Source organism: Rattus rattus, chromosome 5, assembly GCF_011064425.1.
Source record: "Rattus rattus isolate New Zealand chromosome 5, Rrattus_CSIRO_v1, whole genome shotgun sequence".
NCBI classification, from domain to species: Eukaryota; Metazoa; Chordata; class Mammalia; order Rodentia; family Muridae; genus Rattus; species Rattus rattus.
Window position 1 is genome coordinate 153,212,887 of NC_046158.1, and position 26,000 is coordinate 153,238,886.

Below are 26,000 nucleotides of genomic sequence, written 5' to 3' on the forward strand. Positions count from 1 at the left end.
GTGTGGGTGTTCGGGTCCATTCAGTCAAAGGACGAGGGCGGGTGTGAGGGCAGCAGAGCATACACTTCAGCTGGGGAGCATAGGACTTCGGATGAGGGCAGTCCGAAGTTCAGTCTTTGAAAACCGCAGGAACATCTGAAAACTTGGCCCAGCCTCTCCCGAATTGGAATAGTCCGACTCAGGAACCAGGAAAGCCAACAAAAGAAGGGCTGCTGGTGCCACCCGAAATGCCCAAACACCTAAGCACCCTATCACTAGCCTTTGCGGGCTGCCGCTTGTGACGGAAGGCAGCAGAATGAAGGTTGGGTTTGGGCTTGCAAACTAGTCCTGTTCTGGAGAGCTGGCCTCTCCTCTAGTTGGTTGGGGATGGAGGGTTTAACAACTGTGGCGTTCTCCAGAGCCCCCCTTAGCATTGTCTCAGAGGTGAGCTGTCCGTGAAAGAATTGGATTCATTTACGGGTGATGAAGTTACTCTTCTCGGGTTACAATAAGCGGGTAGCGTAACGTGTACGAGTTTTGTGTGAGGAAAGATCGAGATTCAAATCTGATGTGATATGATCATAAGTGCTGGATAGGGCCTGGTGTGATAACATAACCCCAACACTGAGGAACTAGTAGAAAGCTCACTCTGTGCAGCATAGCAAGATACTGTCTCAAAGCCAAAGCCTAAGAACATTGGCTGCGGGACTGGATCACCTACCGTTGTTCTCCTGCGTACTCATTGCACGATCATTCTTCCACAGTCTTCCAGGCTGGACTCAAATTCACCATGTAGCTAAGGAGCGGCCTTCATCTCCACAGTATGCCACATGCATGCCGCACCATGTTTGGTTTATGTGGTGCTGGAAATTGACCCCAGAGTCACATGGTTGATATTAGGGCTGGGTTATTTTATACAAAGCACTTAAAACTACGGTATAAGCAACTCCTTAAATTATTCTAATACAATAGTAATTTTCAGCCTCCACTTAAGGACGTTTTCCTCTGAAATATCATTGTGTGGATTAAAGTACTGTACATGAAGTTCGTATTAGATAATACCAGTTTTCTCCGTGTTCCAACATCCACTTTTTAAAAGGTTTATGTGTACGAGTGTTTTGCTAGTGTGTGCGTATTATGTATGTACGTATCTATGTACATACATCATGTATGTGCCTGGTGTCCGAAGAGGTCAGAAGAGGGTATTGGATCCTTTGGAAATAGAGTTATGGATAATTGTAAACTTCCGTGTGGGTGCTGGGAACTGAACCCTGGTCTTCTACAAGAACAACTCAGGCTCCCTGACTTCTGAGCCATCTTTCTAGCCCCAACACCCACCTTTTAACAAGGGCACTTCCTTGCTTTAAATGATGGTGGCTCCCCACCTCCCACACCCTGGGCAAGAGCCTACTCTGTAGCTCTAGGCTGGCCTTGAACTTTGGCTCAAGCGGGTTTTGTAATTTACCTGCCTTTCTCTGCCTCCCAGAGCCTGGAATCACAAGTAAACCCTACCATGCCTGGTTTTGGATCTATGAAGATTTTTTTTGTTGTTATTTTGTTTCTGCCTATACTCTGCCCCTAACCTTATTGGGCTCGGCAGTGTCAGTGGACACCATTAGACATCACAGCCAACTGAGGACACGCGCTATGCAAATAAGAAGCAGGGGAAAAGGAGACAAAGGAGACATGTGAAAGACGGAGTCACAGCAGCTGTCCTCTCTGAGTTTGATGACTGCCCTTCATTTTGTCTAAGAGTGGCATGTGTGATCTTATGGGGACCGAGCTGCAAACTTTTTGTGCTCTTGTATCGATGCTGAGACACTCTGATGCTGCTTTCCCATGGGTTGTGACAGTTCCCAGAGATGGACAGGAATCGTGCTTAAGTTATATCCTTAGCTCGGCTATTTTCTTCTCAAGTTGTCCATCCAGTTCTTCCCTCTGTCTAGAGGCCCTTCTAGATCCTGTGGACGGAACAAGGAACACAGAGCTTTTTGTTCCCTGTCAGGGTCATTCTTGGCAAAGCCAGCAGTGGACTGGTGCCAGGGCTCTGGGGGGCTGAGACCAGGTTTCCATGTAAGCTGTGGTTAACTGTTCCAGACCCTGAGGTATGGAATGCTTGCTTACCGTACCAGAATACACCTTGCAAAAAAGAAGCTAGAGCTCCCTGCAGTCCCGCTGATTTCCCTGTAACCTTGCTGATTCGTATTCTGCTGCTCCATCCGAGGCTGTGTAAAGAACTGTGAGGATAATCAACTTGCTGGCTTGAGTCATCAGCCCTCGGCCCCTCACACCCCCAAACCCCAGCTGTGGACTGTTTATTTTTCTCATCTCTGGTCGTCTCCCTCAGAATCCCAGTGTGAACCCAGCAAGAACTGCTGGTCTGGTTCACCCTCTGTTGTTTTGATTGCAACTGAATCCTTCCAAAGCCCTTCTGGTCTCTCTTTGACCTTTAACCCAGAGGCTACCTCTCCATTTTTCCAGCCTCCCAGGGGACCTCATCACTTGTTATGTATATGCCTACATAACAAGTGTTATGTAGATATCGACGTAAGTGTTATGTATATGCCTACGTAACAAGGGCTATGTGTATGTCTGCATAACAAGTATATTGCATGGCAGTATTTGGTCCCTCCCATCACATGTGCTCTTTGGTAGTGCCAGGAAAGTTCCCACACACCAGCAGCCAATCACTGTTGTCATTGTTAGGAGAAGCTGTTCTTAGGGGATAATTGCTTAAGTGAAACCGTTGGGATTAGACTGACAGGAGCCACCTAGTCCTTCCTTCGGCTGCTACCTCTTCCCTGAACCGAGCTCTCGACTCTCACAATCAGCAGGATGTTAAGATACCTCTTCCTCATGAACGCACTTCTTGCTCTTGGGCTCCTGGCATCTTGGGTAGCTGCAGGAGAGCACGGTGAGCTATCATTTGGGGTCCTTGGCTAAAACTAATAGAAAGTTAACCCGGGGAGAGGACATCTCCCACCTAAAGTTCCTCATTGGTGGAGCTGATCGTCTCTGTAGGAAGCACTAGATGGAGAGGTTGGATCCTGAGGAGCAGCTGGCTGGGCTTTTGCTCCCCTCACTGCACCAAGGAGCTAGGACGCACAAGGATATGTGTTCCAGTTCTCTTCTAGAGCTCATGAAATGAGGGCCGGACCGTGCAACAGGCCCTCTTTGTCTGTCTGTCTGTCTGTCTCTGCAGCACTACTGGTGCATTTTTCTTGTAGTAGTAGTAGTAGTAGTAGTAGTAGTAGTAGTAGTAGTAGTGTGTTAGTCTCTGTGTGGCAAGGAGAGGTGGAGGTCGCAGAGATAGTCTGCATAGAGATGCATGGAGATGCCGAGTTCCTTGAGGTACAGTTGACTCTCATTCCCTGATTATTTTTTTAAAGATTTGTTTATGTGTGTGTGTGTCCCCATGTGTATAGTGTGTGTGTGTGTGTTATGTGTGTGTCTCTCCATGTGTATAGTGTGTGTGTGTGTGTATTATGTGTGTGTGTCTCCATTTGTGTAGTGTGTGTGTTATGTGTGTGTGTCTCTCCATTTGTGTAGTGTGTGTGTCTCTCCATTTGTGTAGTGTGTGTGTTATGTGTGTGTGTCTCTCCATTTGTGTAGTGTGTGTGTCTCTCCATGTGTGTAGTGTGTGTGTCTCTCCATGTGTGTAGTGTGTGTGTGGGTGTTATGTGTGTGTGTCTCTCCATGTGTGTAGTGTGTGTGGGTGTCTGCAGAGGCCAGAAGAGGGAGCAGGGTCCCCTTGAGCTGGGGACACAGGTGGTTGTGCGGTGCCAGAGACTGGTACTGGGCAGCACACTGTGTCCTCTGGAGGAACATCAAGCATTTTCGATGTTAGCAGCTGGGTCATTTCTGCAGCCTCCAATTCCCATTTCTTTGAGGCCTAGCCAGTTGTCTGAACTTCTGTGAAATCTTTTTCAGTTAAGGAGGACAGTGCCCGACTGATCAGAACCCATGCAAAGAGCAATAGGTCGTGTCCCACTAGGCAGAAGTGTGCAGGCTGAGGTGAGGCCTGCTAAGCAGACCTCCCTAAGGGCTTCTGGTCATGATGGGTGGGATCTAAGTGTATTCCCTGGCCTTACCTCTCGGATGGACAGAACCATGGAGTTTCTCACCTGCTAGATTGTCTTGAGACTCCAGTGTAGGCCCCCTTCCCCTTTTGAGGTCTCTAACCATTTTTTGCTCCAGCTCTTTGTCTTCTCCTATCAGGAAAGAAAGTGTCATTGATGACACATGTTGTTGGCTTTGGACTTGAGTAGTGAAGGGAAGCCTGGGAAGGTGCATAGGCGAGACACTCAGCAGGTGAAGGTGCTTGCCTACCTGGTCAAGAACCTGAAGACCTGGGTTCTACCCTCAGAACCCATGCTAAGGTGGAAAGAGAACGGTCCCCTGAGTGCCACATGGATGCCATGGTACATGTGCCGCCCCTAAAGTAGTACTACTTAGAGAAGGAGGCCCTAAGGAGTTAGGGATATGCCTCAGGACCTCATGATGAGCCCATGCTGACCATACTCACGATCCTCCTGCTTTTGCCTCCCGAGTGCTGGCATTGCAGGTGCGTACCATTATGCCTGGCTTTCCCCGACCTTCTAAAGTCAAGGTCTTGCTTCGTAGTCCAGGATAGTCTTGAACCAGCAGTCCTGCTGCCTCCCTTTCCAGAGTACTAGGATTTTCGGTGTTAGATCACAGAGCCTCTAGTTGCCTTTCTCACTCTTCCCTGGGGTTCTGGTCTCGGTTTCCTTCTGGTGTAGCAAGGACTTGTAAACCAGTGTTCTTCCTCGGCTCTGTAAAGGACTCTGATGCCTACCCTGAAACAGGCTCCTGCTCCCTGTGAACAGTTATAAATCTAAGAGATTTCTCTGAAGAGCCCTCCCTTCCCCCACCTCCCACATGTTCAACACAGCTGTCTTGTCTTTCACTTTAAACTGTCCCTCTAATCCTCTCCCTCTCCCACAGGCCCAAGGATCATGGCCTCCATGGTCCTAGGTATTCCCTCCCAACAGAGCTTGTTTTGAAGGGTAACTGATCTCAACTTCTTTCCACTGAACCCACCTCTTTAAAAAAAAGTTATTAATTATTTAGCGTATGTGCACCAGCTAGGGCATGCATTTGTAGATCAGATGACAGCTTGTGGGAATTGGTTCCGTCCTTTAATTATGTGGGACTCGAGGATCAAACTCAGGTCTTCAGGATTTCGCTAAGCACCTTTTTCTCACTGGTTTGCTTTGTTTTTTGTTTTTAAATAAACTTCTTGTTTTTCAAGACAGTTTCTCTGTGTAGCCCTGGCTGTCCTGGAACTCATCCTATAGACCAGGCTGGCCTCAAACTCAGAGATCCACCTGCCTCTGCCTCCCAAGTGCTGGGATTAAAGGCCAGTGGGTTACTACCACCTGGCTTTTTTTTTTTTTTTAAATGTGGGTGCCAGAGATTGAAACTCAGGTCTTCAAAGTCATTTCTTCATGCTTGTGCAGAAAGCTCCTTACTGACTGAATTCTCTCCCTAACTCATGCCTTTAAACAGTTTTATTATTATTATTATTATTATTATTATTATTATTATTAACTATTTTATTTTCTCTGTATGTGTGTGTGCTTGTTGAAGTTTATATGTGCCATAGGTGCATGGGTACCCTCATAAGTCAGAAGAGGGTGTCGGATTCCCCTGGAACTGGAGTTACAGATGGTTTGGGGACTGAACCCCGGCCCACTGTAGGAACAATAAATACTCTTACCTGTCAAGCCATCTCTCCAGCTCCTTGAGCCAGGGAGGAATGGAGGCAACTCCAAAGTTGTTCAGAGACCGTGCTGTTCTAATATGTGCACCCCAGATGAGGCATGACCATAGTGCTGCACATCTGGCTGCAGCAGGACACCTGCGGTCTCACTCTTCAAACAAAACTCTCCATACCCCATGAGACGAAGCTTGCTTCTTTGTCATATGCACAGTGTCTGGTGCCAAGGCACCAACCATTCCCTGACAATTGATTTTAGTTTGCTGTGAGGAGCAATATAAACGCCAGATACATTCTGAGAACTGAACAAAGACGTGCAGAACACCCAGGTCACATTCACTTGTTGGACTAGTGCTAGCCAAGCAGAGCAGGATGCCAGGAGGCCATGCCACATAGCCTTGTGTGGAGGTGGACTAGGAAGTTGCTGACTAATCCCCGATCCACTCGGTCAGTTGAGATATTCTCTACTAAAATCCACCCCAAGGACCCGCAAAGAGGCAGCAGACGAGAATCTTGATGTCTGCAGAAGACAGCACACATTCCCCTGTTCATCTGCTTCAGAGACTTTCCGCTCTCTCGGCTCTCACGCAGGCCAGTCTCTTGTTAAGAGTTGAGGCAAGATGTCTTTTATTCTGGCAATCTTAGACTTCTCCCTCATCCAGGGTCATCATGAGCTAATTAATCCTATGCTAACATATTTATCTTTTTTCCCATGAACATCAATTGGATGTTTGTTATTTGTTCCACCCAGTGCCGAGTTCTGGATACACTGTGCTGGACTAAGCGTGAGAGTAAATACATGATCTTAAACCATGATAAGGACAACACAGACCATTAAAGGGTGCTTAGAGAATAGTGGTTTCTCATATTGCATTGGGCGGTTCAGGAGAGTATGTCCTAGATTGTGACATTTAAGCTAAAACCGGGAGAAGAAAAAAGTAGATGGAGGGGGGAGGGTGTGGTTGGATATTAAAGAGAGAGAACCCTTTGTAGAGGTCTTGAGAGGACAAGGCGTATGTATGGTTAGAGACAGAGATGGGAGGACAATGCTGGTGGAAGACAGAGACCGTTGACACTGGGGAGGTGGCAGTGGGAATGGAGAAAAGCCCTCCGTTCTGGGCCGTGTTTCCTTTACCATTAAAGAGACTCTACAAGTTTTTAGAAGCTGGTGATGTTGCCGGGTGGTGGTGGCAGGTGCCTCAGGAGACAGAAGCAAGTGGATCTCTGTGAATTGTGGGGCAGCCTGGTCTAAAAAGTGAGTTCCAAGACAGCCAGGGCTACATGGAGAAACACTGTCTTAGGGAAAACAGTTGTTGATGCTGCCTGTGTGGAGCCCCTCCTTACTTCCCTGCTCTTTTAGAATTTTCATGGATACTTTTGCTTGTTCATACTTTTTTCCTTTATGATCATATTTCCTGCGTGTCTTCATTCCTCATACTACTTCTCTGGGAGGGATGTTAGATACATACACTGGCTTTTGGAGAGCTAACCCATATAATACTCAACTCTGTATGTCTGCCTGCTGCTCAGGTTGTAGACTTATAGGATTTTTTAATAGATTTAAAATATTTCTTGATACATTTATTTCTTGGATGATTACCTTTCTTCCATGATTTTTGAAATGAGGTCATTTATTATTTTATTCTCTTTTTTATCTTTCTGAGACAGAGTTTCAGGTAGCCCAGGCTGGCAACTAATTCTCTGTATAGTCAGTGCTGGCCTTAAGCCCTGGTCTTCCTGCCTCTAGCTCCTGAGTCCTGGGATTACAGACATGCACCACCAAACCTAGCCCTTTTTCTTCTTTTTGTTCTTTTCTTCTTTTGGAAACAGAGCCTCACTGTTTTTCCCAGGCTGGCCTAGAGCTTGTGACTTTCCTGACTCTGTCTCCTGAATGCTATTCCGTTGTCTGTAGAACCTGGAGCCAGTCTCACACCTGAGAACGCCTGGCAGTGTGTTACAGTTGTAAGCATAAATTTGGGTTGTCTGAGACAAGCAGATTCCCAGGCAAGATCTCTTGTGCTTCTCTGTTTCTTTCTCTACAAGAAAAAGAAAGAGACTGGGGAGAGCGTGCATTTGTCCTTTAATATACATTAGGTCCCTTTCTTTTGGCTCCTGGGAGGACCAGGTCGGGGTTGTAATTTCTTTCCTCCCCCTCCCCTCCCCTTCCCCCTCCTCTTCTTCCTTTTCTTCCTCTTCCTCCTCTTCCTCTTCCTCTTTCTCTCCCTCTCTCTCCTCCTCTTCCTCTTCCTTTCCTCCTCCTCCTCTTCCTCCTCCTCATCCTCTTTGTGCCTTCCGGTTTATCCTCTTCTAAGATAGTCTTTCTATGTAACATGTAATGGCTTTTAATCCTCCTGCCTCAGCTTTCCAGATGCTGCAGTTAATAGACACACGCCTCCCACGGATACAATTTCTAGCCAGTCCTTTAAGTTCAGAACCAGGATAGTTCCCACTGCCCACCCTGCTGATCAACCCCTCTCCGAGACCCTGAAACTCCACAGCACGTGTCATCTTCCCTTTCTACCATGCCTCCCTGGTAGGAAGCTCTTTTCCAGTAAGTACCCAGTGGGGTGATCTGTACTTGGCTCTACAGCTTTCTTGGACAGACTGCCCATGAGAGAGTTTAGAACACTTGTCATCTTGCCAGGACTCTCAGTGCCCAACCCTGGGACCAAATCTGGAAAGCTGTTGTGAGAAAGTCACTCATTGTTAGCTAGCAGAGGGCCTCCTACAACCTCCTCAGTGTCTGAAGTTGAAATCTGAATTGTGGGGATTGAGGGCAAGACTGGTTCCCAGGTGTGGTGCCTTTGTGAGCTTCTCTGGCCTTTGGCCATTAGAGACGGGACTTCCTTTTCCCTTGGGACTAGGCAGTCAGACTGGAAGAATTCTCCAGACCTCTCAGAGCCTGAGGGCCCTGCCAGGCTGAGCAGGAGTCCACCAGTTGCTGAAGTTGGTATTTAACTGCTTCTTCAGCATCTATAGCTCCTGCTGTAGAGAAGGGTTGCTTGGTGAGGCTGATTCCCAGGAAGCACTCCTTCCTGAGCTTTCCCCAACCTTTGATGTCATCAGAGGCATACTGGAGCACAGCTGGTCTGGGATGTCAGTCAGGTTACCTGGGGCACAGGGAGACACTGGAATGTACTCTCGAGTAAGTTCTGGTCTAAACATGAACTTGTGGCGAATCTTCTGTCTGTCTGTCTGCTCCGTGGGCTTGGGCAAGTGTGTTCATCTCTTTGAATCGCTTCTGTCATCTTCATAGAGTGATGATGTAGTTTGGAAGAAATGCATTTGAAGAGCCAGGTAATGCTCAGGACCTCCCTACAGCCCAGCACTGCTCTGGTCTGTTTCCTGCTCTACTCATTTGCATTTGACCCACCTACTTACCTGTCAATCATTCACTTACACTGTGAATGGAGAGTCAGCCCTACCTGGCATGTGGGTATCTATGGTGAGCAAGGTCCACACCTTCGGTGGAGTGTTGTGAGGAGGGAGCCACAAAGGCAGAGAGGCTGGTGGGAGGGAAGAGCTGCGTTCCTAAGAAAGTGATTGGAGACAAAGAGGGCGGTTCAGCTGTGATGGGGGAGCTGGCAGGCCTCAGATTTGGGTCAGCTTCCAACTTCTTTCCCAGATTTTATTCTAAGTGCAAAAGGAAACATTAGAGCCAGGGAGATGGCTTATCGGGTAAAGGGCTTGCCACACAGACCTGAGGATCTGAGTTTGGTTTCATGGTGGAAGAAGAAGACTGACTCCCAGAGGCTGTCCTCTGAGCAGACAGGCACACTGTGGTATTCGAGCACCCACAGTCACACAGATCACTCCCACACACTAAGTACAAACGCTAAGACACGTATAAAAGAAGTAACCACGCCAGGCGGGGCGGAAGTGTAATCCTAGCACTGGGAAGGCAGATGCAGGAGGACCATGAGTTCAAGGCCACTCTCAGCTCCATGGTGAGTTTTAGGTAGTCTGGGAAAATGAGACCCTTATCTCGAAAAGCCACCCCCTCCTCCCAAAGTCACTGAGGCAAGTCTAAATGAGGGAGAGGCCTATTCCACTTTTTATTCTGAAAAGGCTGTTGAGGTGTGTGAAGAATGGATGACAGTGAGTGTAGAGGACCAAAGTCCAGCTGAGCAGCCACCAGGGCAGAATAGGTGAGAGGTCGGTCACAGGGCAGGCGTGGGAAAGCAGAGACTTAAAGGACCAGCTGAGGAAGTAAATGGCTGTGGACACTGAGGGAGAGGGGCATCAAGGATGCCATGTTGTGTCTGGCCTGAGCGATGGGGGCAGTGATGCTCTCTGACAGAAGGGGATGGAGGGCAGGGGGCAGGCAGAACTGGAGCTGATGGCGGAGGGAAGCCGGCATCCTGACTACAGCTTCCTTGTTTTTTGGTGACTGGTGGATTGTTGGGAGAGGAGCACATAGAGGGTGGGGGTGGTCCCCCCCCAGTCCTGTTTCTTGTCCTGATCCCTGGTAATGTGATCAGTTGTGAGCTTACTGAGGTGAATGCTTTGTAATGGCCGAGTTCACCTAGGCTAGCAGAACCAAGACATTGAGGGTAGAGTGTCCTGTCTAAAGGCATCACAGGGACCATGTCTTTACAAGGTTCCTGGGGACAGGACAAGGGTGGGCAGTTAGGGACTACAAACACTGTCTGGCTTAAGAATGAGAGATGGCTCAGCAGTTGAGGCCACTGCTCTTCCAGAGGTTCCAGGTTCAATCCCCTGCACCCACATGGCAACTCCATTTCCGGGGCTCTGACACCTGCACACAGAGGTGTACAGACTGGGAAAACACCAATGAACAGAAAACACATAAATGAAAAGAATGAGGGTGACATGCATAGTCTTAGGGGCAGTGATGTCCCATCGTGGCCAGGTGTTTGAGCTGACAGGAATTATCTGGCGTGGGTCTGAGTCTGAAAGGACGGCCGTGTGAGCGGTGGACAGCCATGCTCTGACCCTTGGCCCTGGCCTGCTTCCCAAGGGCTCCATTCCGTGTTTCTAACTCAGGGCAGACCAGGTGAGAGATAGGCCAAGCAGGTCGGTCACAGGGCAGATGTGGAAAGGCAGAGACTTGAAGGACCAGCTAAAGAAGGAAATGGCTATGGGCACGAGGGAGTCAGGATTCTGTGAAGTGTCTAGTTGAGCGATGAGGGCAGTTCTGGGCAAAACTCTGGGGAGCTTAATGGAAGCTGGGCTGGGAGAAAGCAGGGGCTCCTGGCCTTCATCCACCAGACTCATTAAAGAGGTGACACCTGGTACACTGGCCCTCTTTCTAGACTCATCGGTCAGCTCTCTGGATGATTTCCATATCCGGCTCTCTCAACTATAACATTTTATTTTATTTATTTTTTTTATTTTTTGCCAAGAATATTGCAGTGTTTGCCAAGTAGATGATGAGTAGGTCTGGAGGTACATGAAGTAGTTATCGTGACGACATATTCCAAATTAAAAAAATCCAGGTCACATGGTTTTGGAGTGACATCATAACAGAGCATACCTGTTCAGGAGAATCCCAGGACACAGGACTGTTGTGGTTTGCCTTTGGGGGTCAACCCGTGCCTTTTCATCATGGCCGAGTGCAATCACACATACCTGTTGCTTTTGAGGCTCTGGGACAGACTCGTTTTGTTTTCTACGTAACTTTTCATTGCCTGTCATGCCTCCATATTTAAGGAAGTGGAAATAGCGAAATGAGTCGTGGTGTGTGAGTCTGTATCATGGGTACTGGAGTTCTCCCATCAGCACCTCAGCTTGTTGTTGCTCTGGTTACAGGAGAGAATGGCGGATGTGAATCATCTGGGCTGGGACTTTATGAAGGAGTCTCATTTCCAGTATAGCAAACTGTCCCCAGTGGCCTGGATAGTTCATCTCCTGATGTGCTACGGCTGAGGTCATCCGTGCATGCAGCTGGGAGCTCAGGAGAGCTGGAATGTCTGGGTCGGTGGTTATTTTAATTAGCTTATCAATTAACGTGTGCATTTCTGCATGCTTCTATATGTGCCCGAGCACGTGGTGGCCTGAAGTGGACCTGGTGCGTCTTAGGAGTTTTCCGCCGCGTGTTTTCTGAGTCAGGGTCTCTCCCTAGGACTCAGGGCTTGCTGATCAGGCTGGGCTGACTGGCCCGTAGGCTCTAGGTGTCTGCTGTCTCCACCGTGTTACTCCTGGTGATACCACACCCGGCCTTTTGCATGGACACTGGGGATCATGCATGGCAAACATTTTACAAACTGAGCCTGTCTTCAGCCCCCTCCGATGGTATTTCTCCTTCCCTGTCCCCTGCCCAAGTGGCATCTCGGCACACTATAGTCTAACCAATAGGATGAAGCCCAGGTCAGTATGGAAAGGGACTTCACCGGGGCACACATCCCGGGAGATAGTTGACTGGGGACAAATTCTGTCTGTCTGTCACAGTACAAAAGGAAGGAGAGTGAACATAAGGTGTGTAATTCATATGTTTGCTACAGTGGGTTAGAGCTGACGCAAACCCCAGAGCCGGGGGAGCAGTTCATGGCCAGAAGAAACAGAAGGATTGTGGACTATTAGGGTGTATTGCGTATTAAAAATCTATATTAACATCCACTGAAAAATGGATTTTATGTTCTTGGCTTAAGCACATCCGAGTTTTAACGCTTTCATTTTATGACAGAATTAAGAGGTGAATGTCCTGCTGACCCTCTCCCATGTCAGGAGCTGTGTACTGGGGATGCGTCCTGTCCCCAGGGGCACAAATGCTGCAGCACTGGGTGTGGCCATGCCTGCCGAGGAGACATTGAGGGAGGTACGTTGGTTCTTTGGGAGGAGTCAAAAGTGCTCCCTGGGCCCCAGGTCAGTTTGGAGGAGCTTCCTCAGGACACCTTCTTGGGGGAACCAGCTGCCACTTTTACCATGCTCTGGCTTCTAACCAACACAGTCCTTCTAGGGTCAAAGGGGCACCATTGGCATGAAAAGAATTAGCAGAGGGAGGTGTGGTGCCTCAACTTCTGGTCTGAGCTCTGCTGTGGGTTTGCTTTGTGACTGGGGGTAAATAATCCCAGCTCTGAGCCTCTGTCCAGTAAAGAAGTCGCCCAGGACCACTGGTTTCTCAGATCTTTGTTTGTTTTGATATAGGGTCTCATTATGTAGCCCAGGCTGGTCTACTCACAATCTAGGCTTTGTCTCCCATGTGCTTACTCTACAGGCTTGAGATAACTATTCTTGGCTTCAGATGTCTTATACACACACACACACACACACACACACACACACACACACACACACACACACACACACTTTCCCTCTTCTTTCCCCTCCTCCTCCCCTGACCATCCCTCCCTCTCAGTCTTTTTTTTTTGGGGGGAGGTGGGATGGGGACAGAGTCTCATGCAGTAGGGCTGACTGAACTTCCTATGTAGCACCACCCCCAGTTGATGCACTCCCGGGGACTTGAACCCAGGGCTTCATAGTTGTTGGGCAAACATTCCACCAGCTGAGCTGTTTCTAGCCCCTTAGTCTGTTTACATTCCCGGGCAATGCTTAATCTTTGTCCTTACATGCATGTAGCCTGTTAGGGAAGAGAAATGAGGAATTACCGATGCATCTTAATTATAACAGGATCCCACCTGATAAATCCCCTGCGAACGGCAACTCTTGTAAGCCGAAAGTACCTTTAATACTTGGCCTAGGTAGGGGTGCTGTTGCTGTGATGAAATACCATGGCCAGAAACAAACTGGGGAGGAAAGGGTTTCCTTGGCTTACATTTCCACACTGTAGTCCATCCCTGAAGGAAGTCATGGCAGGAACCTAACAAGGCAGGAATTTGGAGGCAGGAGCTGATGCAGAGGCCATGGAGTGCTGCTGCTCACTGGCTTGCTCCCCATGGCTTCTCTCCTTTCCCTCCTCCTCTTTTTTGTTTGTTTGATTTTTGAGGCAGGGTCTTTTAGTGTAACAGCCCTGGCTGTCCTGGAGCTTGATTTGCAGACCAGGATGGCCTCGAACTCTCTGCCTCCAGAGTTTGGGATCAAAGGCATGCACCACCATGCCTGGCTCAGCCTGCTGTCTTAGAGAATCCAGGACGACCGGCCCAGGGATGGCACTACCAAGAATGAGCTGGGCCCTCACTCATCAATTACTAATTAAGAAAATGTCCTACAGTCAGTTTCTCAGTTAAGGTTCCCTCTTTTCAAATGACTCTAGCTTGTATCAAGTTGACCTAAAACTAACCAGTACAACTCCGGATCCACTTCTTTAAATCTGCTAGCTTTGCCACACATACACAGCCCACTGTGGAGTGTCAATTATATGCCATGACAGACCATGGCTGACTGGGTTGTGGCTGCTGTTGCCTAACATTGAATGAGTCTTGTACTGTATATTGCTGACCTGGGGAAAGATAGGACTGGCACGTTAAGGGACACTTCCCCCCGAGTCTGTGCCATTCTCATACCTTTGAGAAATGATTCCAAGACAAGCATGCACGCATATCACATACTTTATTCATATACACCACACTACTCACACACATACATACACACCACAATACACATTGCACATATATCACACACATATACCAGACATACAACACACACACATACCATACATAGAACACATATACACATACAACACACACACACACACACACACACACACACACACACACACACTAAATTTTGATGAAAGAAGATTTACACAGGATTATGGTAGCACAAAGAAGAAGCATAAAACCTCCTTAGGGAAGAAGATAGGAACTTGTCTGTCTGCTGTTATCTCTATTGGGAAGCCTGTACTCTACCAACCACTAAGGAACTGGCTTTGGGAGTTCGGGAATTCCTAGGTCAGAGTTGTTTGGATGTGTAGTCTCAGCCCTCCAGCTTCCCTGCTTCCAGCCACATCTGTTGGGAGTCAGGGGTGATTTACCTGGACCCTGCATCTAAGTTGTAGATGGGAACTTGAGAAGAGAGGACTCAACTCCGTTTGTCTCTCCCTGTCCTGGTATTCACCACAGGGCGGGATGGTCAATGTCCCAGAATTCTGGTAGGCCTGTGTATTGTCCAGTGCATGATGGATGAGAACTGTCAACCTGGGGAAAGGTGCTGTAAGTCAGGCTGTGGCCGCTTCTGCATCCGGACACTCTGGCCCCTCCAACAGCTCACAGACTCCAACCCGACCGATAGCTTTAACTCTACATTAGGTGAGTACTGCCCATAGTGACCTTTGACCGGGTGTGAAGGTAACAGGCTTCACTGCTGGGTGGGGAGGCTTAGATACTGAAGGCCATAAAGAATGTTGTGTGGAAGATCCCGAGTCACAGACCACACCCTCAAATGGACTCTGTGGGATCACAGTGTTTACAGCAGGTGTGGCTCTGTGGGGAGGTCTTTCCGTGAGAGATGGGATTTGATCCAGGCACTATAGCCTAGATCAGACAGTGAGTATGGCACAAGCCTCAGAGGGTAGGATACATCTGATTCGTTTGGGCCATGAGGGCTGGGGACAGGGCCAGAACAGAACAGATACTGTTCCAATTTGATAACAGAGGCGAGGCTAACTTCTAAGTGACAAGTTCCAGTTAGGAGGTCTGGAACCTTTTAAAGCTTTGAGGAGTTGATGCACAGGGATGGAGAGATGGCCTTGTGGTTAAGAGCACTGACTGCTCTTCCAGAGATCCTGAGTTCAATTCCCAGCAACCACACGGTGGCTCACAACCATCTGTAATGGGATCTAGTGCCTTCTTGTGTCTAAAGACAGTGACAGTGTACTCACATATATGAAATAAATAAATCTAAACAACAACAACAACAAAAACCCAAAGAGTTGATGCACACTGACGCTCCCCAGGGTAGGAGGGAAATGGCTGGGTAGCTGAAGCCAGCATGGTACAGCTGTGACCTGAAATCTCTTCTACTTACAGAGGCTCAAGTACCCTAGCTGACCTGATTTGCCTGGAGCTCCAGGAAGCTGCTGGAAGGCTGGAAGGGGTGACATCCTGGGGTTTGTGACACTCCCTGGAGTATCAGGCCTTCTCCTCCTTGTTTCTACTGCTACTTACTGCACATGGAACTGCCCTGATGATGGGTGCTTCTCTTTCCCAATAAAATGCTGGCATGGACCCTCTTGTCTGTACTGTGAAGGGGCCACTGAGGCAGACGACCTAGTGAGTCTACCTGTGCGTGGCTTTGGCACTGGGAAACCTATGGACTAAGGAAAGATAGCACATTCTTTTTAAAAATGTAGCATATATGGGGAAGATATTTTTTTTTTATCGTGTCAAGCCAGGAGAGGAAGAGAGGAAGAGAGGAAGAGAGAGAGAGAGAGAGAGAGAGAGAGAGAGAGAGAGAGAGAGAGAGGAGATGGAGAGCGGAAGGAAGAGTGAGTGTGAGGAAGAGTGAGAGTGAGGAGGTATGGGGAAGATATTAATGACCAACTTAAGAGGACTAGTTACACGAATTAGCCATTGCCTGGAGAAGCAGTACAAGAGTTATATGGAAAACCTTCAGCGGCTGGAGCTGGAGAGATGGCTCAGTGGTTAAGAGCACTGACTGTTCTTCTAAAAGACCTGGGATCAATTCCCAGCGCCCACGTGGCAGCTCACAAATGTCTGTGACTCTTGTTACAGGGGATCTGACACCCCCTCATATAGGCATACACGCAGTCAAATCACCAATGTATGTAAAATAAATAAATAAAAATAAAACAAAAAAACCCTAGGCAGTCTTGGGTGTGAGTTTAGTCATCTTGGAAGCAATACATCCAGGCTTGTTTGGTGGATAACAAGGTAAACATATTTTTTCTTTTAAATGTTAATAATAATTGTGTGTGTAAGTTACATGTGCACAATGTGCATGTAGCTTTCAAATGACAACTTTGAGGAACTGTTTCTGTCCATCCCCTGTGTAGGTTCTGGGGATTGAACTCAGGTCATCAGGCCTGTACTCCCCCACACATTCTAAAAAGCCTTTCCACTTTCCTCTTCTGTCTTCTGCCAGATGGTAAAAATGTCATTGTTTTATACCAAGTGTGTTACCCTGCCTTAACCTGCCCTTTCTCCCTCCTTCCCTCCCTTCCTCCCTCCTTCCTTTTTTGTTTTGAGACAAGGTTTCTCTGTGTAGCCCAGGCTGCCCTCAAACTTAGAGATCCCCCTGCCTTTGCTTCCTAGGCTAGGATTACAGGTATGCACCACCACCCTTCATACAAAGTTGTTTTCTGTTTGCTTTTTTGACTTTTGAAGTTTCTCATAGCCTAGCATTAGCCTCAAATTTCTATGTAGCTGAGGCTGGCCTTGAACTCCTTCCTGATCTTGTGCCTGCTTCCCTAGTGCTGGGATCACAGGTGTGCACCACCATCTCCTGCTTGGGTTTTCCTTGGTTATACTCAGGGTCGTTCCCACTGGACAGCTCAGCTGAGGATGGAACTTTGACATGGTTTCTGGTTCCCTCCCCTTATTATACACCAAACAAATCAGGATACCACCTCCAAGATGGAGATTTACTCGAAGATTGTCTCTGGTGTCACACATAACTCTTTACTTAGAAGACCGCCTTGCAGTGGTTAGTTTATTTGACCAGTCATCTCACGTTGGACATTGATACCCTTTTATACCCCCTGCCCTCACATCCTCCCAACACCCATACACACCCATATCCCCCACTTCCCCCCATATACATACACACCCCTTACCCACCCCGCATATTTTTTTTTTTTTTGCTTTATGGAAAATTTATTACGACTCTCCAACCGCGCATTACTTTTTCTTTTCAACGTCTTGCTCTGCGGCTTCTTTCGCTCTTTGCTCGGATGCCAAAGAGCCGGGCATTGGCTCGAGCCATGCGAAGGCTGGCGAAAGCCTTCAAGTTCTTCTCCTCTTCCGTGATGGCTCTGGCCTTTTCCTTTCTGTACACATTCCGGATGGGCATCACAGGTCCTGTTAGCTGCGTGGCCAATTTAAGTTCTTCAGCAGAACTGTCTCCCTTTTTTGGAGCAGAAGGCTTCCTGGGGAAACGCAGGAGTTTGGAGCGGAACTCCTTGAGGTGCTGTACGTTGGCCTGCAGTGACTCAGTGGATTTGTTTCGCCTCCTTGGGTCCACAGAGATTCCGATGCTGCGTGCCATTTTCTTGCGGATACCAGCCACCCTGAGTTTTTTCAGGCTGAAGCCCCTGCCAGCCCGGACCTTGGTGTGGTATCTAACTGTAGGGCACCTCACGATGGGCCTAATGGGACCGGACACCGGGCGAGGGGCGATACGGCGCGCTTTCACCTGCAGGTCTGCGGATCTTGCGTGCCGGCTGGTTAAACCACGTGTCCACTCGCTGCTGCCAGTCCTTGTGGAAGTGGGGCTTCAGGATCATGCCATTCCGGCTGCGTGCCATGGCTGCCTCCTGTACAGGAGAACGGCCGAGCGGAAAGCACCCACCCCACATTTTTTATGTATATATCTTGGTCTATATTTTTTCCCAAGGAAATGGGACAATTTCTTAGCAATAGAATTCTAGTTTCTTTTTTTTTTCTTCTTTCTTTTTTTTCCGGAGCTGGGGACCAAACCCAGGGCCTTGCGCTTGCTAGGCAAGCGCTACTACCACTGAGCTAAATCCCCAACCCCAGAATTCTAGTTTCTTAAATAGCTTCCCTTCATAGCTCTCAACACATCTTTGAATGAATAAAAGAGTGAATGGCATTTCTTAGTACATCAATTGAAAGGCTTTGGACTGCAAGCAGTAAGAAATGCAACAAGGGTTTTGCCGAGGGGTCTTGGGCTGGGGCGGACAGTGTACGGGATGGAGGCGACTTTGGAGCAGCATTTGGAGGACACAATGAAGAATCCATCCATTGTTGGAGTCCTATGCACAGATTCACAAGGACTTAATCTGGGCTGCCGTGGTACCCTGTCGGATGAGCATGCTGGAGTGATATCTGTTCTCGCCCAGCAGGCAGCTAAGCTGACCTCTGACCCCACCGACATCCCTGTGGTGTGTTTAGAGTCAGATAGCGGGAATGTTATGATCCAGAAACACGATGGCATCACAGTGGCTGTGCACAAAATGGCCTCTTGACATCTGATGCCAGCTCTCCAGTGGTCTCCCACCGGGATTCAGTCATGCCTGTCTCAGTTAACTTGTAAAACTATTAAAGTTCCAGAAATCGGGCCATTCACTTAATGTCCAATGTGGACTTCTTATTAATATGACAGTCAGTTACCAAGACGTCAGTTAGGAGTGTGGTGACCTTGTCTGGGCTTTTGTCACCCTGCTCTTTGGTGACAGCCACTGTAGTCCAGGATCATATCCCATCATGGCCTAGAACTGTGTAGCCCAGGCTGACTTCAAATTTATGGTCTTCCTGCTTCAAACTCCTAAATCCTGGGATATAGCATTTGTCATGGTCTAGGTCACTTTGTATATAGAACTTTGTTGTGGTCAATAAACCTATTCTGAGGGAAAAAAAAAAAAAAAAAAAAAAAAATGCAACAAGCCAGGGCTTTGGTCAACAAAGACACAGTGAGAAACAGCATGGGGCTGGCTCGGTGGCTCAAAGCCTCAGGTTTTGTCTTCGTGCTGCCTGCTCCTTGCTTCACAGGTAGAGCAGGGTCAGCTGGAACTCTAGATGGCACAGCAGGGAGAAGCCATGTGTGATGGCAATGCAGGAACACCTTCAACTCACAGCATCCTCTTCCTGTGAGAAGTTGTCACAGAGGGGCCCGGAAAGCAGATGTTTGCAGAGGGAATGGCTTAGATTGGTCTTACCTGGGACAAGACATAAAAGCCAAGCCTCTGCCAGCGGAGACGGAAAGGATACTGTCTGGGTAGCAGGGCAATGTAGAAAGAAGCTGTGCTGGCCCAGGGCCACATGCAATTAAATCAGGGTTGCTAGGTGTGGGCCGCTGGGATGGCTCAACGGGTAAAGTGCTGGTCTCCAGGTTTGATGGCCCAAGTTTGATGCCCAGGACTCACATGACGGAAGGAAAGAATCTACTTGGGCAAACTGTTGTCTGACCCTTTTACATGTGCATTGTGACATGCACATCCACACACGCACACCCACGGTGTAATACATATAAAAAGTGTTAAGTGTGATTCTGGATATTAGTAGGTTGAGAGCACTCATTTTTCTGAGGAGACGCGCTGGTCTTGCCTGATCTGTTGACAGGTGGCCACATTGGGCCACAAGCTGTGCAGTGGCAGCCCCAGGACTCAGGAAGGGCTGACGTGAGGCTGCTGGGCTGCCGACCACTATTTTGCTTATCATTTTATTGTTTTCTTAAAAATCAAAAGTAAAAAGTGTGTTTGGAGTGTTGCTTGTGTTGCTCAGGCTGGCCTTGAACCCGTGGGCTCAAGTGACCCTCTTGTCTCCCAAAGCCCTCAGTGCAAGGCTTCTTGTATAGCCTTATGTACATAATTAAAAATCAGGATGATAGAGACTTCCGTGAGAGCAGTTGATGCTGTCTGTCCCCGGGAACCCTCGGAGGCTGTAAAGTGATTTTCTGCCAGGTGAGAATGGGATCAGAGGCTGAGGCCTGTGAGCCAGCCTTTCTTTCCATCCGGTGGGGGCTACTCTGTGCAGTCTGTGTCCATAGCAACGGCATTGAGGAAGGAGGGATGGAGGAAGGATGAGAGGGGAGAGAGAGACAGAGAGGGGCATGCCCATGGAGAGATACACAGAGACAGAGACAGGCATGGACACACACATATGGGTGGGCACATTCGCATGGGGAGAGAGGATAGACAGACATACCCACAGAGAAATACACACACACACACACACACACACACACACACACACACAGATAGAGACAGACAGACAGACAGAGACACACACAGAGATGGAGAGAGAGATAGAGAGAGACAGAGAGAGACACACAGGGAGACAGAGACAGAGACAGAGACAGAGAGAGAGAGAGACAGAGAGACAGAGAGAGACATACCCATAGAGAAATACACAGAGACAGAGACAGGCATAGACACACACATCTGGATGGACACACTGACACGGGGGGGGAGAGGAGAGACAAACAGACATACCTTCAAAGAAATACACACACACACACACAGACAGAGAGACAGAGAGAGATAGAGAGAGGTACAGAGAGACGGGCATAGATACACACAAATGGGTGGGCACACTCACATGGGTGGGGGAGGCAGACAAACATACCCACAGGGAGATACACATACACACACAGAAACAGAGACAGAGACAGGCATAGACACACACACACACACACACGGAGGGGCAGAGAGAGAGGGGGGAGGGGAGGGGGAGGAGGAGGGGGGAGGGGAAGGGGAGAAGGAGAGGGAGAGGGAGAGGGAAAGGGAGAGGGAAAGGGAGAGGGAGACTTAAATTTCAGATCTTTGTGGAATCTCTAGGCTGTTTTTTCCCCTGATGTGCCCTAAACAAAAAATGAAGAAACAAAACAAAAACCAAACAAACAAAAATAAAACCAGACAAAACTTTCCTTCCTGGAGGTTTAAGTCCCTTTGGGCCTGAATTCTGCAAAGCAGGTCCCCATGAGTCCCGATCCTACCTGCTGCTCCCAGTCTTTGAGCCTCATATTAACCTTTGACCAGGCTGAAAAGTCACCCTGGCTCCCACCCTCAGCTTCATTACAGTGTGCTTCTGACCTCCTGTGTGGGGGCTGCGGATGACCCATGTCCTGTACCCCTTTCCTTGACCATCTGAGACCTCTGTGTTCCTCCCCCCCGCAACACCAAGAGCCACCAGCATCACTCTCTGCGGTCTCATTCTTTTATCCCTTGGGGCATGACATGGATGGTAAGTGGGGGTGTAGGGTGACGAGGGTGGGAGTTGCTATTGAGTCAAGATCCGTTATGGAGGGAATAGGGTGTAGACAGACCAGCTTGACAAACCCAAGAACAAAGAAGTCCCTGGGGGGATGGCTTGGGGGGAGAAATTCTTTGCTGGGTGCTTTGGTCTCTGAGCCACCAGGGGGCAGCAGAAATCTAGGCCACAGACCATTGAAGACCACAGTAGAAGCCTAAAGGCAAAGCTCACTGTGGTCAGAGTTTCTGTTTCCTTACTGAACCACGCCCAACAAATGGTGGTGTCAGGTCATGTCCTCTCTTTTTTTTTTTTTTTTTCTTTTTTTCGGAGCTGGGGACCGAACCCAGGGCCTTGCACTTGCTAGGCAAGTGCTCTACCGCTGAGCTAAATCCCCAACCCCCCATGTCCTCTCTTTTTGTGATGTGACATGTTTCTTCAGGTGGGGAATACTTATCTGGGGAGAGTTATTCCTGTTTCAGTGCTTCTTATACAAAGCATGCAGGGTCAAATGGTTGAAATCAAGAACAGAGAAACATTTTTCTGCCTATGAGGGAAGATGAGGAGGGTAGGGAGTGCCTTGCAGGCATCACCAATCCTGCCAGGCTCCCTGGTTGGTGCTCTCTACACCCGACGGCTCTGCCTTGGCACTTGTGCTTGTTAGTAAACATCCCTCCTCAGCTCGTCTTGTCTCTCCGTTGCTTTCCGTTCCTCAGTTTTCCTGTAACTTCATAGCTCTTTTATGTTTAAGACTGGGGCACCTTCTCTATCTTCTCTCTCTTTCTCCTCTTCAGTTTTTGAAAAGGGACACATGATCATCGCTGGGGTGGTCAAGATGCAAAAATTCAAAGGTCTTTTCAACCACAGACACCTGTCATTAACATGCTAGAGAATGAATGTCCATCTAGACTTGATTTGTGAGTGCAGATTTGGAGGCATACATTTTTTCTTTTTGCAACCTTCTTTTAATAAGGGTTCGACCTCTCCTCTAGCCCGACACCCAGGAGAAGCAGTGGAAGAGAAAAGTTATTAGGATATGGGGGAAGTGGACCTGTTCAGCAATAGTTCTTTGGGGGCGAGCAGTACAGTCCCACAGCAAACGTCAAATATGATTAAGCATCTGAAGACCAGTCCTCTAGGCAGGAAGACACCAGACACAAACCGGCAGCTACAGTTCAATCCTGAAGGAACCACAAGGCTCGTCAACCAGCCTGCGGAGAGGCCGTGGAAGCGGCAAACTGCCACAGGAATCTCTCACAAGCAGTTCTGGGGCGAGCTTCTCTCAACAGTGTAGTGAAGAATAGCAAAGTCAAACAAACCAAACCGATGCCCAGTGCTGATCTCCTACTGTCTGTGGGGTCACATTTATACTCCTCCATCAAGTGTCCCTTCACACGTTTGCTATACCCAAACATCCTTTCACCTGTGTCTGCCTCAGGAAAACATGGTTTGACATAACTAGCTTTCCAAAGAAACTACAAGTTTCCACTTCAAGGATTAGTTCATTTTTCATAGCTGCAATGACAAACCGGATGCAGGCTACTCTAGGGAGAGAAGTTTACTTTGGCTCTTGGCTCTAGAGGTTTATGATCGAGGGGCCACATCTTACAGTTGTTTTGCTGGTAGAGTGCTGGTGTGTCACAGAATGTCAGCAAGGGACAGAGCATGCACTTATGTCTGTATATGTCTGGCCATTCCCTTCTTGTTGTTCTGTTTTGACACAGGGTTTCCATGTGTAGCCCCAGTTGTCCTGGAATTCATTTTGGAGACCAGGCTGGCCTTGAACTCAGAGATCCACCTGCCCCTGCCTCCCAAGGGCTCAGATTAGAGGTGGCCACCTCAAGGCTAAACATTATTTTTTATTTCTTCAAGACAAGGGTTTCTCTGTGCAGCCCTGGCTGTCTTGCAATGGTGCTCTGTAGACCAGGCTGGCTTCAAACTAAGAGATTCCCTTGCCTCTGCCTCCTGGGTGCTGAGACTAACTGTGTACGACACTGTGCCTGCTTTATTCCTTTCTCTTACAAGAGCACACGAATCGGATGAAGGGAACTCTGCTCTTTTCCAAATCCTATTCCCATTCCAAGAGCTCTAAACACTGTAGTCAAATGAAGTTTCAAGTTTGTCTAATGGGGGTAAAATTTTAGCACGAGAAGCCTTTGGGCTGTGCAAACTGTATTCAAACCACAGTAGCATTTGGCCTGGTAGCAAACCCAGGAGGCATGAAGTTACTGGTGTTCTCCCATAAACTTTTGTCATTGGACACTGTGTCATAGCTGGATCTGGGTTTTACTTGTGAAGGGATTTTATTTCTTACAGATTTAGCTGTTTATATTTAACAAGAACCTGCAACTCCATGGCTACTGCTCGTCCTGTTCTTTTCTATTGCTGCAAAGAGACACCATAACCAAATACTTGTAAAAGAAAGGATTTAATTTGTGAGCTCATGGTTCTAGAGGGTTAGAGATCATGACCATCATGGTGGGGAGCACGACACTGGACAGCATACATGACATCTGAGCAGCAGCTGAGAGCTCAGGTCTGATCACAAGCCCTGGGCAGAGAGAGCAGGCTAACTGGAGCTGGCATGGGCTTTTGAAACTCCAAAGCCCACCCCCATTGACACACCTCCTCCAACAAGGCCACACCTCCTAATCCTTCCCAAACAGTTCCATCAACTGGGGATGAAGCATTCAGACACAAGAGCTTACATGTGGGGTGGTAGACCATGAGAGGACGCCTGGTAAGGACAAGCAGGGCTTGAAGCCCTGGGGACCCAAAAGGGACAGTAGGAGCTTTGCCTGCTCCTGAAACCAGGCTCCAGTCACAGCTCCCCATAGAGAGAATTGTGGCCATCGGTCACATAGGGGCAGTGTCCCCAAGCCCTTTCCACATGTAGATGAGGCATTCTAAACACCTCAGACCAAGCCAATAGGAAGCACCTGCTGTCAGACCCTAACACACACCAAAACTGTATGTAAGATTCTATCCAGAAGGAATAAAGGTGTGTGTGAGAATTACGCCATCATCTGAGAACATCTGTCATAAGAGCTGTAACACAGCCTGGGAAGAGAACTCTCTCCCGAAGCCTTTGCCACTAGAGACTCCTGTGCACCAAGATCCCATGTGCCTTTCTAGCTAGCCAGCCCTCTGCTGGCTTGGTTCCCGCAGCCATACTTCCCCTCCTGCTTGAGTTCTTCTCCCTTGACCTGAGATCTCCGGTACCCAGACCGACACTTATGGGGACCATTCAAACCACCACCGTGGTTTGCTAAGATCTTTACCAAACGGTTCAAAGACTTCCATGACATCTCAGTTAAGTCAACCGAACATTAGACAACAAAACCTACATTCTTCCTGCCATAGTTTTTGGATTACGACTAAGTTATTATTGATATTTCTTGATGCATATAGTATTTTCAGTTGTCGTTAAACTCTTCTGTTCTACGGAGGCCATATTGTAGGTTGCGTCTTTTCGTTTTTAATTTTTTTTTTCGTTTTTAATTTTAATATTCCCCGAGTTTTACTCTTTTTCCTTTAAATAGAGGCTTTTCAAGCAGAGGCAAGACATAAGGAACAACTAGACCTCCTTTCTTTCCTCTGTTTCTTCTTTCTTCTTAGCACTGAAATTCAAAATCAAAACAAGAGGTTGTGGCCACAGCTTAGTCGGCAGCCATTTTGTTCCATGCCCACCAGCTATCTCATATTGTTGCTGTAATGTGCCCGCCAGTCATTGACGCAGAAAAGTGACTCAGAGCAGGGCCCTGCTGACCACACACCCTGTTCTGTTCTCTATGTTATGAGGTTTATTAATCCTAAGAGATTCCACAGCCACAAGCTTCATGTAGGACCCATCAAATGAAAGGTCAGTATGAACCGTTGTGTCTAAAATGGCTTGAGTCAGGGGCCGACCACCTGTTGGAAGTTGGAGTTTTTGAGGTTTTAGCCTTTATCAGCTGACGCAGAAAAATGTTTCGGGTTGTAGCCTCAGCTCCCGGCTTCTGAGCTATGGCCCTGATCAATCAGTCTGAAGGTATGCGTTCAATAAACCGTTCCTCTCTAACTGATATCAGTGTTTGTGTGATTTGCGGGGTGACTCCTGGAACCCCAACACAGAGGAAGTTTAAGGCAGGGACTCTGCCTCAACAACGAAAACAAGAAAGAAAAAAATCTAACAACAACAAAAAGCCAAACAGGAGTAGACTGTGGTGGTTTGAATGAGAACGTTCTGTGTTGTTCCCCCCCCCCCCGGGCTCACCTATTTGAATGCTTTATCCAAAGTTGGTGGAACTGTTTAGGAAAGGGTAGGCTGTGTGGGCCTGTTGGAGGAGGCGGGTCACCGGATGAGCTCATACCATTCCTAGTTAGCTCTGCCTGCCTCATGCTTTAGGATCAGGATGTAAAGCCTCAGCTCCTTCTCCAGCGCTATGCCCGCCTGCCTGCTGCCGTGCTCCCCACCATGATGGTCAAGACCGCACACTCTGAAACTGTAAGTAATCCGAAATTAAATGTTTTCTCTACAAGTTGCCTTGGATGTG

The 26,000-nt window shown here is 48.2% G+C and overlaps 2 protein-coding genes and 1 pseudogene across 2 annotated transcripts; 2 read left to right on the forward strand and 1 right to left on the reverse strand.

Moving 5' to 3' along the window:
* Positions 1 to 2,609: 2,609 nt before the first annotated feature.
* Wfdc3 (WAP four-disulfide core domain 3) lies at positions 2,610 to 15,804 on the forward strand. Its single transcript, XM_032902480.1, has 4 exons — positions 2,610 to 2,893; positions 12,366 to 12,497; positions 14,701 to 14,886; positions 15,607 to 15,804. The coding sequence occupies exons 1-4, from the start codon at positions 2,815 to 2,817 to the stop codon at positions 15,621 to 15,623; spliced, it is 414 nt and encodes a 137-aa protein (XP_032758371.1). The 5' UTR covers positions 2,610 to 2,814; the 3' UTR covers positions 15,624 to 15,804.
* A 1,632-nt stretch (positions 15,805 to 17,436) lies between these two features.
* LOC116900768 lies at positions 17,437 to 18,062 on the reverse strand (annotated as a pseudogene).
* A 365-nt stretch (positions 18,063 to 18,427) lies between these two features.
* On the forward strand, positions 18,428 to 18,848 carry LOC116900770 (ragulator complex protein LAMTOR5). The gene has a single exon (XM_032902481.1). It carries the CDS (start codon positions 18,468 to 18,470, stop codon positions 18,741 to 18,743), a length of 276 nt encoding a protein of 91 aa, XP_032758372.1. The 5' UTR covers positions 18,428 to 18,467; the 3' UTR covers positions 18,744 to 18,848.
* Positions 18,849 to 26,000: the final 7,152 nt, after the last annotated feature.